We start from the raw sequence: 18372 nt of genomic DNA, 5'->3' as shown, positions 1-18372 counted from the left end.
AGCCAAAAAAGCCACAGGGCCTCACTTTAAAAACTTCAGAAAAGCATATCGCACCACATCGTCACAGACAATTTTCTGATTAAAAACTGATATCAGATCACAGATCAGATTAAAAGCCGAAGTTCACTGACAATTATTACACCAAATTTGTTCATAGAATAAACATAATACAAAACATGAAAATGAAAAATAACTGCCTTAACTGGGAAGTTTACAAGATAATACAAAACATAGCAATGCTGAAGCTTTTAAACAAAATGTTTTTCATACCTTGGACTGGGCAGGTTTTTGATGTGCCAGTAGCTTGTAAGTGTTCCAGTTATTCTCAAAACTCCTATGACATTAACAAGAGTTATTAATGCATATAATAAGGCTTAGCAAAAGCTAACTACTCAGTCCTATTTCTGTATCAATTTTCTTACATTTAGGATTAGGGTTGAAATAGTGCAGTCAGATTTACTGAGGTACAGTGTAGTTATACCAGTAATGATGCTTCAATATTATATTCAAAGAAAATAATTAAAACATTAAATTTCTAGGTACCTTATAGAAGTACTTTATTGAAATCTAAAAATCATCTTTATAACGTCTAATTACTTTAAAAATGCAGTAGGTTTTCTTTTCAATTTGGAATATTAAAATCACCACTTGTTAAAGGGCTCGGATCATTGCTTCAACCTGCAAACCAGCACAGGGAGAATGATGACCCGTGTACACTCTTCCAGCAGCCTCACCGTTGAGCCCCTTGCTACCTGACACACTGGCAGCTTCACTGTGTACGCACCAGCCAGAGGAGTGGCAGATCTTTCAGAGACAGTTCTGCAAGTCCAGCAAGTCACAGGACCAACTGCTGCACAGCAGCAAACTTGATAACCAGTAACTTAGTGCTGGCTTACACATGACAGCCAAGAGTCTCATGTCTATCCTTGTCCGCTTTAGGTAGAAAAAAAGAATCAAGCTAAAAGGAAGAGGAATCTATAATGCTGACAATGTAGAAAATGACCTAATTTCACTGCGCTTGAACATGGCAGTTTTACTAACTCCACATCCTCAACAGGCACGGGTTTCTGTTTCAACAGGCTTACTTTGGAAAAGCAGTTTATTGCATGTGCTCTGCATCTTACTTCTCACAGTGCAGTTCACTTCATACCCACACCCATAGCTCAGCTGTCTTTCTTGGTCCAGGATTTCCAGACTTTTACTGGAATTTTATACAGCAGGGACTCAACATCTGTGAATTTAACATTCACAAATTTGCTTATTTAGGATTCAATCCAGAGAATGGAGTTTTGGATGGAAGAAAAGCAGAGCATTTGTTTTAGTTGATTAATGTATTTTTAACTTAAAGCCAATGCATCAGTACTTAATTAATTATATACAGAAGGATTACTTATGTATCATACATACTATATACCGTAGAACATTATGCGACTGGGTGGACTTGATTATGTGCAAATTTGACTTTGCAACGGTTCTCTGCATTGAATGCTCGCAAATGTCGAGACCCCACTGTATTAGCAAATACTAATAAAAGAAGAAATAACCTGTTAATTACTTGTAGCAACTACTAAAGAACAGAAATGCAGGTAATAGACAGGGCAGCTCAAACTGCTCTTCTTAAGTCAATTAAGACAATCAGGAATTTCAGAACTATTACTCACTTCCCACGCAGCTGGATGGTCTCCTCAAACCTCTGTTCATTCATTGCTTTTTGCACCTCCTTGGTCTTGAAACAAAATTAATTCAGTGAATACATAATCAACAATATTCAATCCGTCCATCTTAATTTCCCTGTAATATTTTACATTTTGATTAACTGTATAAACTTGGCTCAAAGTACTATGAGTTATTTGTCTCTTCTAATATTTAAAGTGGCTGGCCCAATCACTGGCATCAATATATACACTGTAAAAGGATTATTGAGTTTATAAAAAAATACAGGGCAGGATGGCCATTCAGAGGTTTGGGAACATCACAGAGAGCAAAAAAACTGGAAAAATTGCCTTAATTTTAAAAATTAAGATTGCAGTACAGTATAAATATATTTAGGGGGTGTTTTGTTTCTTAAGCTCCATTCATGTTTAAGAGATGGCTGAAGTCTTGTATGTTGTCTAAAAATATGGTAATTATACTTTAATGCATTACTTTGAGAAACACTGTTGAGGCTTGTGTGCCTTGATGACTGCAGGGTAAGTTGTTCAGGGGTATGACGTACCATCTGCACACATTCCATGAGCGGTAGTCGCATAGCCATGTTGCCGGAAAGACCGATGACACATGCAGGGGTCTCTGGAGTGGCTTCCAGCAGGGCCACCACAGCCTCCACTCCCATCTTACTGCTCTGTAGAGAGAATGAGCATAGGCCTCACGCACAGCTTACTGCTCCATATGATAGAGCACTGAGCACAGGACTCACGCACAGCTTACTGCTCCATATGATAGAGCACTGAGCACAGGACTCACGTACAGCTTACTGCTCCATATGATACAGCACTGAGCACAGGACTCACGCACAGCTTACTGCTCCATATGATAGAGCACTGAGCACAGGACTCACGTACAGCTTACTGCTCCATACAGCAGAGCACTGAACACAGGCCTCACGTACAGCTTACTGCTCCATATGATACAGCACTGAGCACAGGACTCACGCACAGCTTACTGCTCCATATGATAGAGCACTGAGTACAGGACTCACGTACAGCTTACTGCTCCATACAGCAGAGCACTGAACACAGGACTCGCGTACAGCTTACTGCTCCATACAGCAGAGCACTGAGCACAGGACTCACGTACAGCTTACTGCTCCATACAGCAGAGCACTGAACACAAGACTCCCGTACAGCTTACTGCTCCATATGATACAGCACTGAGCACAGGACTCACGCACAGCTTACTGCCCCATATGATAGAGCACTGAGCACAGGACTCACGTACAGCTTACTGCTCCATACAGCAGAGCACTGAACACAGGACTCACGTACAGCTTACTGCTCCATATGATAGAGCACTGAGCACAGGACTCACGTACAGCTTACTGCTCCATACAGCAGAACACTGAGCACAGGACTCACGTACAGCTTACTGCTCCATACAGCAGAGCACTGAGCACAGGACTCACGCACAGCTTACTGCTCCATACAGCAGAGCACTGAGCACAGGGTTACTACTGCATACAACAGATCACTTTTTGAATTTCAAAGATGCAAACCTAACTAGGGACAATAAATGTAGTGAAAAAGGATATGAAAAGATCAGGTTTCTGACTTAATCTTAGCTTAGGGATTTTCACTGTAGAAATTTTACCTTTAAACAACCACCTGAATAAAGCAATAATCTCAATGGACATTTCTGTACAGGACAACATAAATTGAATCAGTTGTGAGGTGTGAAGGAAATGATGGTTTTACAGTGGCATCCAGCACTCACCAGTACTCTGTCAAAGGCTGAGGGTGTGCCTCCTCGCTGCACATGTCCCAGGACTGTCACTCGTGTGTCATAGCCCAGTCTCTGTACCACCAGCTGCACAGAGAAGCGTTTTCGCATCAGTTACTGGCCCCTCAAGACACACCAAGGAGGCGACGCAAGCGTTACGATAACTTCTTTGTATCACAGTACAATGGTGACATTTCCCCTCCTTCCCTCACTTCTCTTCAAATCTATTCACCTTGACTTTGTATGGGTGCTGGAACAATGTGAATATTCTAGTCGTCATTACATACATGGTAGAAAAGTTTGTTTATTAAGGGTTTTTTTCCCTAGATATCTTGGTTTCCAGTAAGATTGATAATGCAAACATCCATTACCCACTATGAGGCCACATGAGCTTTCATGGAGACAAATTTGTTAAATACCAAAAAGGTGGGTTATGTCAAGAAGTTTTGGAATCACTGGCTTAACAAGTTTGTATTGCAGCAAGGCAATTTAAATCACCCACAAACTGAATTTCTACAAAAAAGTGTGGAAATACATGTTATTATACTGTACATTAGCCATTAGGATACAATAGCAATAATCTGTCACTGTGCTATTTTACCTTAAAACTACTGAACGTTTCAGCTTCATAAGAGGAGGCGATAATTTACTTAAAAAGCATAACGACGCTGATCTCCACATCTCTCCCTATCAAATAAAGTGTCACATGACGATACCATCCTAATTTTATAATTTCTTCTCCAACAAACTAAAATAGAAACAGCTTTAACAGCGCTTACTGTAATGTTAACACCCTTGATCTGCACCCTGCAGAACTGAAACGATGTTCATTCAGCAAATGTATCCACATTAATAAATGTATTGTAACAGTATCGAAAGCCTATTGGTACAGGACGTTCAAAGCCTCTCACACTCACATCCTTAACATAGTTGGAGGAGATAGGCTCCCCAGTCTTGGTAATGGCTCCCTCAGCGATGATCACAACGTTCAGTCTGGAGCCTTTACTCCGGCTCTGGAAACAGAAATGAAATGACCGAGTAAAACCAGTGTGCACGGATAATATGTAATTTCTTCAGGACAGTGGTCCCCCTCTATTTAGAATAAGATGAGTATTGAATGCTTCAGATACCTTTGTAATACCACTTACATTTCTGTACTTTGATATCTGTGGTTCACAGTCGTCTCACCAAGCTTTTATTGTTCCACCAATCTGACTTTCTTGAAGTCCAGTTCTAACTTCCCCTTCAAGTATACAGTGTTACACTGAGTGCATGTGGAAATACACTGATCTCCTGCTCCGCTCAATCCTGCTTCCACTCTGTGGAAAGCAGCTGGAGTACCAACAGGCAGCAATGCCTCCTGTTTCAGAGGTGAATAGTTCTGTGGAAGGCAATCAGGAATACAGAGAAACTGAACCTATTTAAGTATTCCTCCTTCAACACTGAATGAAGATGCATCTTTTGTGCTTCTCACAAACTGTTTGTTACAGTCAACAAGTCATGGCCTCAAATGGGTGTTATCTCACAGGTCATTAGACTCATAGTAGTACACACCAGTTTGATGCTGTGTGACACTGTGAACTCTAAGCATAAATTTTTCAGCCATTTCATTCATGAGTCAGAGTGCTTATTTCCTTGTACTACAATTAATCATTAACTACTGGTCGGAGAATTTATCCTTTAAGCCTACATAGCATGCAACGATATCACTCCTTACAATATAAACATGGAAGACATTTTTAATAAGCAAAGGTCATAGTACATGATGTCAAATATGTGTGCACAGTTAAAAAAAGTAAAAATTAAAGACAATAGACAATTCTGTTCTCACTGTAGGTCTCCTTGTTAATTGACCTACTGTAGTACCCATAAGTTACTGCAGCTTTCAAAAACACTTTACTGAAAGACACCGTGTTAATGATTTGCTAAACAGTGTCCTAAGCACTATACAGTCAAATGATAATATAGCTATTTATACACTAATGAATTTAAGCCAATATATTCTTTGATTTCAAGTTAACACTTCATCTAAATCTTCTAAAGATATTATAAAACTGCTGTGAAGCTGTTGCTGAGATTATACAGGAAATAAAAATCAAATTTGGCAGAAACAGAAAATGTTTTATCTGGAACTAAACCCAGATCTGAACAACTTTTCATATGATGCAATTCAATGAAATGTTTTTCTATTTTGGCAAAGAAATTCTGGAGTTTAATTAGAATCGCAAAGAGGAGCTTTTGTTTTTGTGGTTTTGGATATTGTATATCCTGCAAATAAGGAGCACTATTTATATCTTGTGGCTGTGTTTTGGTGTCTGTTTGCCAAGACCCGCACATTCAAAGATCCTATTATGACCCCATGCTCCCACAAAAATGCAGTATTAACACTAACCCAGTGTCACACAACACCATCCCTGTGGGCTGCAGTACCTACAATTTGTTGGCAGCTACACCACCCTGCAACTCACTACTGGCAACCCACTGAAGCTAAGCAGGTCTGAGCCTGGTCAGTACCTGGCTGGGAGACCTCCTGGGAAAGCTATGGTTGCTGTTGGAAGAGGCGTTAGTGAGAGCAGTTGCAAGCGCTCATGTGTCCTAATGCCCCTACCCGTAATCATTAAAAATCCTCTTTCTCAAAAAGAGTAAGGGTGTTACCCCGGTATCCTGGCCAAACATCCCCCTGGCCTTTACCAATCATGGCCTCCTAATAATCCCCATCTCTGAATTGGATTCATTACTCTGCTCTCCTCCCGACTAATAGCTGATGTGTGGTGAGCATTCTGGCGCACTACGGCTGCTGTCGCATCATCCAGGTGGATGCTGCACATTGGTGGTGGTGGAGGGGAATCCCCATTAACTGTACAGAGCTTTGAACAAAGAGTCTGGAAAAGCACTATATAAGTATAAGGAATTATTCATTTGTTTTCCAAATTACATGAATATATTAGATATCTATGACACAGGGTTTTAGGCCCAATGACCAGAACTGCCAACAGCGGGTGGCAATCACAGGCACTCCTACCTCTCCCAGTCGGGCACACATATGATCCTCCCAGCCTTCTTCTGGAGGTGCCTCAGGGATGAAGAGCCAGTCAGCTCCAGATGCCAAAGCAGACACCAGAGCCAGGTACCTGAAAGCAGGACACAAGTATGAATGTCAACAGTGCATCAACAACTATCAATGAAGCCAGAGCAGTTCTCATCATTATCAAAGGTTAGAAAATTGCTGCAACAAATCCTTTTGCACTTGAACACTGACAACTTGGTCATTTTTGACCTGCGCATTGCATTTTAAGCTCTAGTTTGCAGTGTTGTGATGGTATCTTTTATTTTAGCTAAAACCATGGATATAAAAAGTAACCAAATGTTACTCAAGTAAAAGTATTGTTAATTCTAAAAATAAGTAACTCACAAAAAGATCCCTTCCAGAAAACTACTCAAGTAAAAGTACAAAAGTATCATCTCCAGTATTAGAAAGTTAAGTGTAACTGTCCTTTCTTCTGTTTCAATGACTTTATTATTTTCACAAATTTTACCAATCTATTACAACTAATGGTACTGATGTTGCCAAACCAAGCGAGACAGTATTTAAGACGCTTTCAATAACTGATTTATAGAAAAATGTGAAAATAGTTCCTTGTACCTTGAAATAGCCGAGGTTCTTAAGAAAAAAAAGTATCTGTTGTTTTTTTATACAAATGATGTCACATCTTAGGTTTTTGTCTACGAGTCCAGTCCAAAGTACTTGTATTTGACAATGGCCTCAGTCTGACTGTTAAATACAGTAAGTTGGAGGGGTATTGCATTTATTCAGTGACTAGTTCCTTTGTTTTCAAAGTTCGAAGAGAACTCATCATACCACCTAGCAATACAATGGGACCATGATGATTTTCTGGGTCCTTTAATAAGCTTACCATGGCTGTGTCATCAGCAAATGTAATGAGATATATATCTGTGATCTGTGTTTGTTCTTACAATCATTACTGTACAAAATGAACAGTAGGGGAGACAAGAGAGTCCTGTAGTGATCAAGTAGATGTGAAGCAAATGTCAGATAACCATTTCCCTAATTTGACCTGTCGAGATCTGTTTTTTTAAGAAGTCTAGGACCCATCTTATCAAGCTATTGTTTAAATTGAATTTCTTTGAGCGTTTCTGTGCAAGCAATGGTGATTGTTGCCCTGGTGGTTTTTGGAATGGGAATAGTAGATTTCTACTCGTACAGATGCAGCCATTCAAAGTGCGCGGCACAGACACCGCGGTACAGATACCGCAGGAATGATGACACGACATACCGCGGTGCGTGATTGGTTGACCGACAGGGGCACTCGTGGTCCGTTGGTCTGTCGTAGAAAGACTTACTGTAAACGTCTTTACTGTGCCCGTTGTAGATATTGAATTTTACCCCTGAAGGGAAATCTTAGTAGCTGAGCATAAAAAGAATAGGAGCATACTGTAACGCGTGTGAAGGCCATAAACGATATTAATTTTGGAACGTAAACATACAGTATATAGCTGGTCTTGGTACTTTAAAGAAAAAAATACACACCGTTATTCCATTTCTCCCTAAACATTGTAAGCTTCGAAGTCTTTAACTAACGTGATACCGGAGTCAACAAGCATACTTTTAGAATTTGATTAAAAGGGAATATAATATGGAATCGCGTATCTAAAGAATTTAATAACGGTATGATTATATCCGTGTACTGCGGCAGGGCTGTGTAGGGCTGTTTCGCCTGCCTGATCATGGGAGCTCTCTTGTAGCCTACTGGTCTAGGTGCGTGACTACCAACTGGTAGGTTGTGCGTTCGAATCCAGCTGGTGCTGAACTTTTATTTTAACAAACATTTCTTCGAAAAAATAGGTAAGCGATATTATGGACAATCAGTTGACTTTTATATTTCAAAATATCGCAACATGATCGATATTTGCGATATTTTGAACATATCTTCCCTTCTGACAGCGGTTCCCGCTTCTATTGTGTGTGTGTGTGCAACAGTAAATTTTTATAGAGAAATGGAGGCTGGACAGTATGCGTTACAATATAAACATTTATATTGATTTAAATCGTGTTCTGATTTAAATCGCAAACGCGTGTTTAATTATGTGTTTTTAATCATAATCAGGCTAATGCATTTCTACAGTTTCTGTATGAACCAGCTTAGAGGTTCATACAGAAAGACAGCTTGTGTTTAAATCGAGTGTAAGGTAATTTATGCTTCTAAAGTCATGGTCAGTATTATTGTACTGTGCTGTACTGTGTCACATTATTTTATAGCGTTTTTATTGCGTTATTAAATCCGGTGGCGCTGTGTTAGTTTCCTGACTCACATTATTTAAACTACCACATTGATCATTCATCTCTAAATAAACTTTATTTTATATAGCGTTTTAAGCGATTAGGTAATTAGATTGCTCATAAACCTAATCGCTTTTTCTACATAAACACAGCGTGATTGCTCTCTGAAAATGCTTTTCCTTTATTTTTAAAGTAGGCTCAGATTTCAACTATAGATCGTATTATTATAAACTTTCTTGGAAAAATGTATTTTATGTAAACCATGTTTGCTATTAATTCATTTAGGGCTAAAATACGTTCATTGTCTTCCAATCGAGTCGAGTTGACATTGGAAGCCTGCCACACCCGGACTGTTAAACCAATGCATTAGCACGTCAAAGCCCATTGAGCCAGTATTGGCTTTAGTATCCCCCCCTTCTCCCCTCAATTCAATTCAATTCAAGGTGTTTTATTTGCATGACAGATGGGTACAAGCAGTGTTGGGTATGTATATTGTAACGCTTACGGCAGACAGGCACTGTGTAAGAGCCGGCGCACCAGAGCAGCGCACCGAGGGAGCGTCTGCATTTCTAACTTAGTTTTTAAAATTAGTCAAGCAATATGAAGCATCTCCTTTTACTTAGTGCCTGAGCATAAAAAGAATAGGAGCATACTGCAACGCGTGTGAAGGCCATAAACGATATTAATTTTGGAACATAAACATACAGTATATGGCTGGTCTTGGTACTTTAAAGAAAAAAATACACACCAGTATTCCATTTCTCCCTAAACATTTTAAGCATCGAAGTCTTTAACTAACACGATACCGGAGTCAACAAGCATACTTTTAGAATTTGATTAAAAGGGAATATAATATGGAATCGCGTATCTCAAGAAATTAATAACGATATAATTATATTCATGTTGCAAAAGAACTGCAACGGACATAAAAACTCCCTTGCTTTTAACAGAGCGTTCCATAATTTCTAACTACGAAAATGCCAGGTGAAAGGATTTGTAAACATATTTTGTTAAAGCAAGTCAGTTTTTTCCACAACACATAAAAGATATTTTTCCAAGAAAGTTTAGCCTTTGTCACTAATGAAACCACTAAATAAAGACATAAATATAGAAATCTTAAGATTTGTTCTATTTAATGTTGGTAGCAGGATGAACTGTCAGAGTGTATATTTTGTCGCAGAGTTGCTGCAAGATGTTAACAGTGAAAAAGGTATTTAGAAATGAGTTATTTCAAGATGAAAATTTTCAGAATAATTGCAAATCTAGCAGGATAGAGAAAGCACAGAAAACTGGCAGTTAGATTGATCAGATTAGTATGAAAAGTCATTTAGCAAAGGGAATTAGAAGAGTGACAAACTAGTATACTTTAGATCTTTTTTTATGCACCAGGGACAATCTGATCATGTTTCCCTATAACAATAATAAAAAACTTTATTTGATATATCACCATTAAAGGTGGCATCTCAAAGCAATACAGTAGATGTAAAAACAGATAAAAGGACCACAGATTACAAAGTAAATGCATATAAGAAAGACAAGCAGTTAGAGGTGCTACCAAAATTAGAAAATGAAGCAGATACAGACACTAAGTCTTCTGAAAAGAAAGGTTCTGAGGTTAGATTTAAACTGGCCCTGGTGTGTGTGTGTTTGTGTCTGTCTGTCCTGTGATGGACTGGCGCTATGTCCAGGGTGTATTCTGCCTTGTGTCCGTCGCTTACTGGGATAGGCTCCAAATCCTCTGTACTGGATAAAGAGATTAGAAATGGAAGTAAAGGCACTGTGTGGATGGAACTATACACAGTGTTAGAAACCCACTATGAAATGGCAGCATCTCACTGAGAATAAAATATTTTATTATTTTATTAAAATATTTTATATCTTAAGGAAACAGCCTTTCCACCTCTCTTGCACATCAGTATCCATACCTAGTTATTTAAACAAATTGCCTCTAATTATAAACATCTTAATATGCTGGCTCTGTGGATCCGCATCAGCTATGTTTGCCCATTCCTTCAATTCATGTGCATCCAACACAGTTCAATGCCAGCAACTACACATAATCTAAAATACAATCCTTATTTCAGTATCTATGTAAACATATAGTCTGTTAACTTCATCATCTTCATCAAAAGTATGCCTAACCCCATTAGGAAGTGTTCTTGTTATAAGTGTATTCCTCAGCTTTCCCCAAACTATCTTCTTCTTGCCAACATCTCTAGTCTTTTATCCTGCAATAACTCAGCCAACACTTAAATCTCCAAAAGCTGCTTGTGTTAATTTCTTTAAATCACAAATATCATGTGTAAATACTGGCCATGTAATACTCTGCATTGTGGAATAATAGTTTATTTTAAAGGGAACTAGAGAAACTAAGAACTAGAGAAATCTAGTTTTTTTCTAGAATTAATAAATGCACATCCTGTTCACTGAGGAAATTAAATCCACACTGAGCAATCTTCAATATGTTCAGAATATGACAGCAAGAATCCTATCAGGGATGCATTACACCTGTTTTCAAGTCCTTGCACTGGTTACCTATCAGATTTCGAGTCAACTTCAAAATCCTTATCCTCCTTATATACTGTCCTACAACTGTTATTATTGATCTCCGAATTATTGTACTTGACATGACTTCATTCAGCCTTTCCTGAACGTCTATGACAGGCAGAGAGAGTGCTGTTTCTGGTGCGATCTTTTACAGCTGACATTTCACTGTTTTAAACGAACAAGAAATTAGATTGCTCATAAATCACTTATTCTATATAAACACAGCGTAATTGCCCTCCGAAAATCTTCTTTTTCTTGTTCGTTTTAGAGACCTTGATCGAAACTGATTTTAGATGTCAGAAAGGATTTATTTTCTCTGTATTTCCTACATTGCTTTGTCGAGATTTTAACTTTATATCTAACTTTATATCTAGGCTCAGATTTCAACTATAAATCGTACAGTAATTAATAGCAGTAAATACTGATGTTTATACATAAAAAAGTCATGCCTTGGAGTATAGACCCCCAAAGGAATGCCATAGACTCAAACTGCAAAATAAACACATACAGAAAGAAAGTATTTGTATTGTAATTGCAAATCCTGGTACTGTATGAGTGATTGGTATGACTTTCCTCATTACAAATCTCTTATTAGAATTTAAATTTCTCTGTAACTCCAGGTCAGAACAGAGAAAATGTAACTGCCTTAAGGAGTTTACGATTATGAAAAATAGAAGGATAAGCATGATACGTATGTCTTCTGTCATTTTCTAAGTCATGTTACTGAGCACCAAATCGTATTGAGAATATGAATCCATTTAAGGTTTATACCATTAAAGTAACGGTTTATTCCATGCTGAAAATGTTTGTACCAGACTTTTTTGAGGCCTGTTTAATTGTGTCTGAAGTCTGATGTTGTAAATTTTATTGTTAAAAAGATCCATGAAAATGTCACTACTAAAGTTAGCTGGTACTGTTGGTACTGTAAGTGGCAAGTAGAGCTCATATTTTAGATTTTAAGGAAGCAACGGACACAAGGCAGAATACACCCTGGACATAGCGCCAGTCCATCACAGGACAGACAGACACAAACACACACACACCAGGGCCAGTTTTCCCATAAACCAATTAACTTACCAGTATGTTTTGGAGTGCGAGAGGGAGTCATATCACACATATGGAGAAAAACCATGTAACCCAGAGAGAACATGTAAACCCCACACACACAGGATGGCAGGAATTGAACCTAGGACCCCAGTGCTGCAAGATAGCAATGCTAACCACTTTGCCACCATTATAAATGGATGGATATCTTAGTTATCTTTCTAGTTCACAGGTTTGCATGCATAATTTAATTTTGAAAGCCACTGAGACATCAGGTACTACTGTTGTATTTATGAAAAAGAAACAAAACAAAAAACATACTAACAACTGTGCCATCCTACTCCTTAGCTAATACATTTTATTATTCATAAACAGTTAACATTGTTAGCAAAATATTTTGAATTATATTTAACCCTATTTTTTCTTTAGTTTTGTATTTAACTTATTATATGATAGTCAGACTTAATGTATATTTGAACAATGAAAATATATTTTTACAAGATTTTACATTAAGCACTTAAAATTAATATGGTTAATAATAGTAAACTGTAACATGCTGTAACAAGATCGGTTAAACTGCGAAGAAAATGCTTTCAGAGAAAATGTTTCAGGTGTGAAGAACAGATCTCCAATGCAATTTCAACCAAACCTGTTCCCACACACCCTGCCCCCACTACCATTAGAATATACACAAAGCACTCAAATCTTTCGAGCTAATGATCAGGTGACCCGAGAGAGAGCGAGAGAAACACCAAGGGGTGCGGAACCAGGGAACTATTTACATGGAAAACGGGCGATCTCCCCAGACTGTCCGCCCGTTTCACTGTTGCCTGGATACATCTTTATTTAGAACTCACAAACACTGATTTTTAGTTTAGAAGGATTCAAGTAGGGTTTTAGATGAAAGGCAGCGACCTTAATCAAGCCCAAATCACAATTGAACCCATTCAGAGCCTACATTACATTTTAGCGTTTCATTCTGAGCAGAAGACCCTCACACCTGAAGAAGGGGGAGGTGTTTTTCGCTGGAAATCTCGCCTGCTTCTACTTTACAACCGGAGTGCTGGCTGTGACGAATTAAACCGGTTTTACAAGTTTCAATCACAGACCATGTGACATGGGAGTCAGGAAACTCCACCGGATTTGATAACGCTATAAAAACGCTATAAAATAATGTGACTTGGCACAGAACAAGTTTACAGCACAGTTCAATAATAAATGCTGACCATGACTTTAGAAGCATAAATTGCCTTACACTCAATTTAAACACAAGCTGTCTTTAGCCCTCTAAGCTGGTTCATACAGAAATGTAGAGATCCAGGCTCAGAACACACAGCTTCATTAGCGAATACATATGCAGGACAACTAGAGAAGACGTTTTACAGAGGATGGATTTTTAGAAACATCCCATCAGTGACATCACTGAAGTCAACTCCTAGGTACTGTAACTGTCGTGTGGATAGTTTCACAAGAATCAGACAAAGGTTTAAGCATCGCTTGTTCTAGATAAAACTGCATAAAAAAAACAACAACCCATAATGTACTTCTTTGCGGCTCTGTTTGCCCAAATCATATATTCACAACGTGAAATCTAGAAAATAATATTACGTAACCAAAATCCGCAATATGGAAACAGAACCTGTGTAATTGTTGATAGATGATGTACTCGTAACATTTTTTCAAAACGAACTACAACATTTAAAAAATGACTTGTATGTACTTGATATCTCTAATCAATCCACGGGTCCCAGCACGAAACGAAACTAAAACGCATACCGTTTCGCGCTTCTTATTAGTTGCTCAAAAGTAATTTGACCTTATGAAATGCATAATATAAACCTAGAAACATATACGTGAGCAGTACTTAAGCACTGTAGTATCGGTGTTAAGACATACCTCTCAAATACTGTAAATCAAGTTAAAAATATCTCAAGACAGATTCTGGTCATAATGAAACCATGTTTCGTGTATGTTTTCTTTAAAGTACCGAGACCAGCCATATACTGTATGTTTATGTTCCAAAATTAATATCGTTTATGGCCTTCACACGCGTTGCAGTATGCTCCTATTCTTTTTATGCTCAGCTACTAAGATTTCCCTTCAGTGGTAAAATTAGATATGAATAGTCAATACTTAAACGGGCACAGTTAAGACATTAAATATACATATACATACTGTATACAGTACAGTTTGCATACGGTAATATGTTTATGTTCCTAAATCAATCTCTTTTATGAGCATGTGAAAGGCATGGTGAATCACTGTACTTTGCATGATTGGAAACAAATGCGTGATTGCGAAATGCTGTGGTGTTACTTTTACAAAGATGGTCAATGAAAAAAAGAATGTTGACCAGGGCAATACTTTGAGTTTACACTTACAGCTTGTCCAAGGTCATTCATTATTAATACTATTAGTAATATCTTCGTTAAAGACTTTGATGGCCACAGCTCAAACATGAGAGGTTGAGCTTTATTAGCTCCACCTTGCGGAAATTCCGGATACTATTATTTTGCTTGTCGTATTATAGGAGAATTTACGGTAACTCGCGGTATTTACCGGTAGCTTGCGGTAGACTGCGTACAGCGTACCGCAAAATAATGCGGTATCGCCCGCGCATTTTGAATGGCTGCATCTGTATAAGCAAACTGTAATAAATGGAGGGCTTGTAATTTGATGGACAGATTTCGGGAATATTTTATTCAAAACTAAAATGTAGTTCAGTGTGGATGTCAGAATAAGATTCACAATATTGCAGCTCCCCTGTAATGGTTTACATGGTTTGGCATGATTAAATCTCTATAAACTTAAATGTTTACGCTCTTTAGGCCCTGGTCTTCTTTCAGTTTCTAAGACAACTGTGTGAACATTGGGAGTGTAGCGGCGAGGCTTATTAATAAGGAAGAATTAAGTGTTCTGAGCCTTCCCAAATGAGGCCCCATTTCTCTGTTCATCTCTGTGGTGCAGCCACAGAGAAACTATTCATGCAGGCTGATAAGGTTTCCTAGGACAGCTCCCAAAGGGGGGTGCACTTAGCTAAGCCTGGCTATCATGATCAATGGTCATCCATTGGCGCCTATCAGTCTAGGGAGTGCCGAATGGACATCTGGACTGCATTCCTAAGTGTCAAGAGTAAGTGACTCATATCTCACCGTGATCAACCAATCAGGGACTGGTAGGGCCGAGTAACCCACGTGGGACTCTGATGCCCATGGAACTTTCAGCCAATCAGCGAGCTGAAGTTCCTCCAGGTAAAAACAGGCAACACAGAGAGCCTGAAAGATTCAGTGAGATTCAGAAGGGAAGATTCAAGTAAGATTCTGGAGAGAATTCGGTGGACTGTTCTAAAGGGAATTCAAAGGAGAATTCCAGGGCAGGACGGCCCAGGAGCAGAAGGCTCCCAAGGGCAGGACATTCTCGCAGCGCGCCTCCTGACCATCCTGAGACTCAGCCCGGACAACCACGGAACGGCCAGTGTGTCCGAGTGCCAGAACTTTCCTTTGTTCTAAGAGTCTAGAGTGGAGGTTGCCAGAGAGTAACCAGCAGCAGGCCTCGTGAACAGGTCGGAACTGTGGAAAGCTGAATCACTATTCAGAACTAGCTCTTCATCAGGAACGAACCGGTCCTCTTCCTAACCTGCTGGGACCCACAGTCATCCTTTCTCCTGTGCACAAACTGTGCTAGTTAAAGCCAACACTAACTAGCAGGCCAGTGAGCATCTGCAGCGCACCGTCGCAAGCCGCACAGCACAGCCTGGCACCGAGCCAGACAGCGCGGATTGGACAGCAACATCCTGCAACTGTTTCTTTGTGCCCGCAGGAGATCTGAATCCCCAGAAATTGGATGAGTATTCAACTTCAATGCATTACAGCTCGAGAATTCAATTGTTATCCCAACCAGTTGATATCAATTTAATTCCTAAGAGTTATGTACTTGTTTTGAGTATCTAATGTAGAAGTTATAACCAAGTTCATTTACGAAACGGTCTAAATGAATGATATACCGAACGTATGTCCTCTTGATATATGTAACTCTTTGTAACTGATTGAATATATATCTTTTGTATTCTGATAACCCTCTCGATAAGATCTGTTAGGTTTAAGGCATATTCTATGTATTAATAAATGTATCCTCGTGTATTAGTACCTGTGTGTGTGCGTTGTTTGAGTTATGTCTCATTGTCTCTAAAGCCATCAAAAGAATCAACTTTGTGATTTACTGCTACAATTAATAATTGTCTCAGTAAATGCCCAAACCCTACAGAACTGGTGCCTTCAGAGAGCCACTACATTACATATTTGGCGTCCCTGAACAGCTATGAAACACTACAGGAGATAGTGCTGTCTTTTCTGTAGCTCCTAAACTGTGATCTTCTAGCCCTTATCGGGTCACGCAAGCCAGTACTAAATTTTCAAAAATTTACTTTTATTATTTGTTTACCTTTTTAATTTGTGTATACTTGTCTCTTTTGCATTATTGTACTGCATATTAAGAAGATGTGTCCCAAGAGGCACTATGGACAACAAGGGTTCATTTTAGAGTTCGGATGAATAGCTTTTAAAACCCATGATTAACCCAAGAAATCCATCCATCCCTTAATTAATAATGCCAGTCCATCGCAGGGCACACACAGACACAAACACACACTCGCAACAGAGCTACTGATGAGATTTCCTTCCAAAATTCATCAAAAAATATTTGGGATTTCTTCATGCTTGGGCTTAGTTAAGTTACCAAGCTTTACTGAAATTAGCTATCTAGAGCCGGAGGTATCCTCAATTCTCTTTTGTATCTAAAATGAACATTTTTGATTACGCTATATCTTAAACACTAGTTGTTTCTAAAGCACTTAAACACTTGGTTTTACTGACAAAGGGTAGTTACTTTTTTTCTATGTCCACAGCTTTATAGACCTGTTCAATGTTCACAGGATAAGAACAGACATGGAGGCCCCGATAAAGACTCACCCGCAGTGCCGCCCCATGACTTCCAGGACAAAGGTGCGCTGGTGACTACAAGACAAATCAACAATATCAGGAAATGAACAGGAAATGTCTGGTTACTGTAACTTAATTGTTTAAATATAGATTTAAAGTTAAAATTGAATTTTTCAAAGATAGTGAGAGAAAACACTTAGTTTATTTATCCTGTGTCCTACACAAAATATTACGTTGTGTGGGAAGGAGAGTGGAAAAGATGGATGACAGATGACAGCTTGTAAAGAGTGAAATATAAGCTTTATTTCTCAAGCACAAGTAGTAAAAATAGGAGGTACATTACATTAATCACCTTATGACAAGCTTGTCATCCAGCCAATGTTTTTGTATGGAAAAATGAATTCCATGAGTCAATTCAGCTATTTTTTCCTAAGTGCTTATCTTAAATGAGTGCACGGGAGAAACTCAACCAATGAATAGCTAGGAGGAAAATTTCAGAAATGACACTTAACTGCTGTGCTAACTGGAGAGAAAGTCTGGACATTTTTAAAGGTAATCAGAGAACAAAACAACCAGGAAATAATTCTGAAAGCACAACAGTAAAGCATCTCTCTTCATTCTGTCACAAAATGGCAGTAACCAACAACTCACCATCTAGCAATTACATTACACACTGAGCTACAAAACAAGCTGAGGAGCAGTTCCATTACTGTGGAAATTGAGAAACGGCCTGCTTTTGTCAAAGAGTACAACAGAGGGGGACCGAGATTATTTGCTTAATAATGTTGAGAAAAACTGACAAAAAATGAAAATCAGTGGAACCTGCACGGGTCTAACTAAAAGTTTAATTGGAATACATTTATAATAATTGGGTCTATAGATTATTCTAAATTCTAATTAAACTGTGTAATTATAAAACAAACTTATATTCAAAGTAATTTATACTGTTGGTTTTCAAAGTGTTTCATTTAGTATTGGCTGCATTTAAACTACATTCATTTAAATTGGATTTAATGATGAAGTCTGAAATAAGGAAATTAAAGAAAAGAAAGCTAATGAACATTTGGATTTGATTAAAATATCAGTACTTACACTCCATAATAAAAGGAG

The 18372-nt window shown here is 38.5% G+C and overlaps 1 protein-coding gene across 2 annotated transcripts in view; it reads right to left on the bottom strand.

The window, feature by feature from the left end:
• The window catches only part of pfklb (phosphofructokinase, liver b), a 36950-nt gene that overhangs the window by 6908 nt on the left and 11670 nt on the right, over positions 1 to 18372 (bottom strand). For both annotated transcript variants that reach the window (XM_088930482.1, XM_088930483.1), the window contains exons 6-12: positions 17293 to 17337; positions 6458 to 6566; positions 4353 to 4448; positions 3430 to 3522; positions 2216 to 2341; positions 1662 to 1726; positions 271 to 334 (exon numbers count right to left, since the gene is read on the bottom strand). In XM_088930482.1, coding sequence (XP_088786608.1) covers positions 271 to 334; positions 1662 to 1726; positions 2216 to 2341; positions 3430 to 3522; positions 4353 to 4448; positions 6458 to 6566; positions 17293 to 17337 — 598 coding nt within the window. The remainder of the gene's footprint in view (positions 1 to 270; positions 335 to 1661; positions 1727 to 2215; positions 2342 to 3429; positions 3523 to 4352; positions 4449 to 6457; positions 6567 to 17292; positions 17338 to 18372) is intronic.

The sequence above is a fragment of the Atractosteus spatula genome, chromosome 13 (assembly GCF_055471065.1).
Source record: "Atractosteus spatula isolate fAtrSpa1 chromosome 13, fAtrSpa1.hap1, whole genome shotgun sequence".
NCBI classification, from domain to species: Eukaryota; Metazoa; Chordata; class Actinopteri; order Semionotiformes; family Lepisosteidae; genus Atractosteus; species Atractosteus spatula.
Note: the sequence above shows the minus strand (reverse complement) of the source record. Positions and strands in the feature narration are given on the sequence as shown.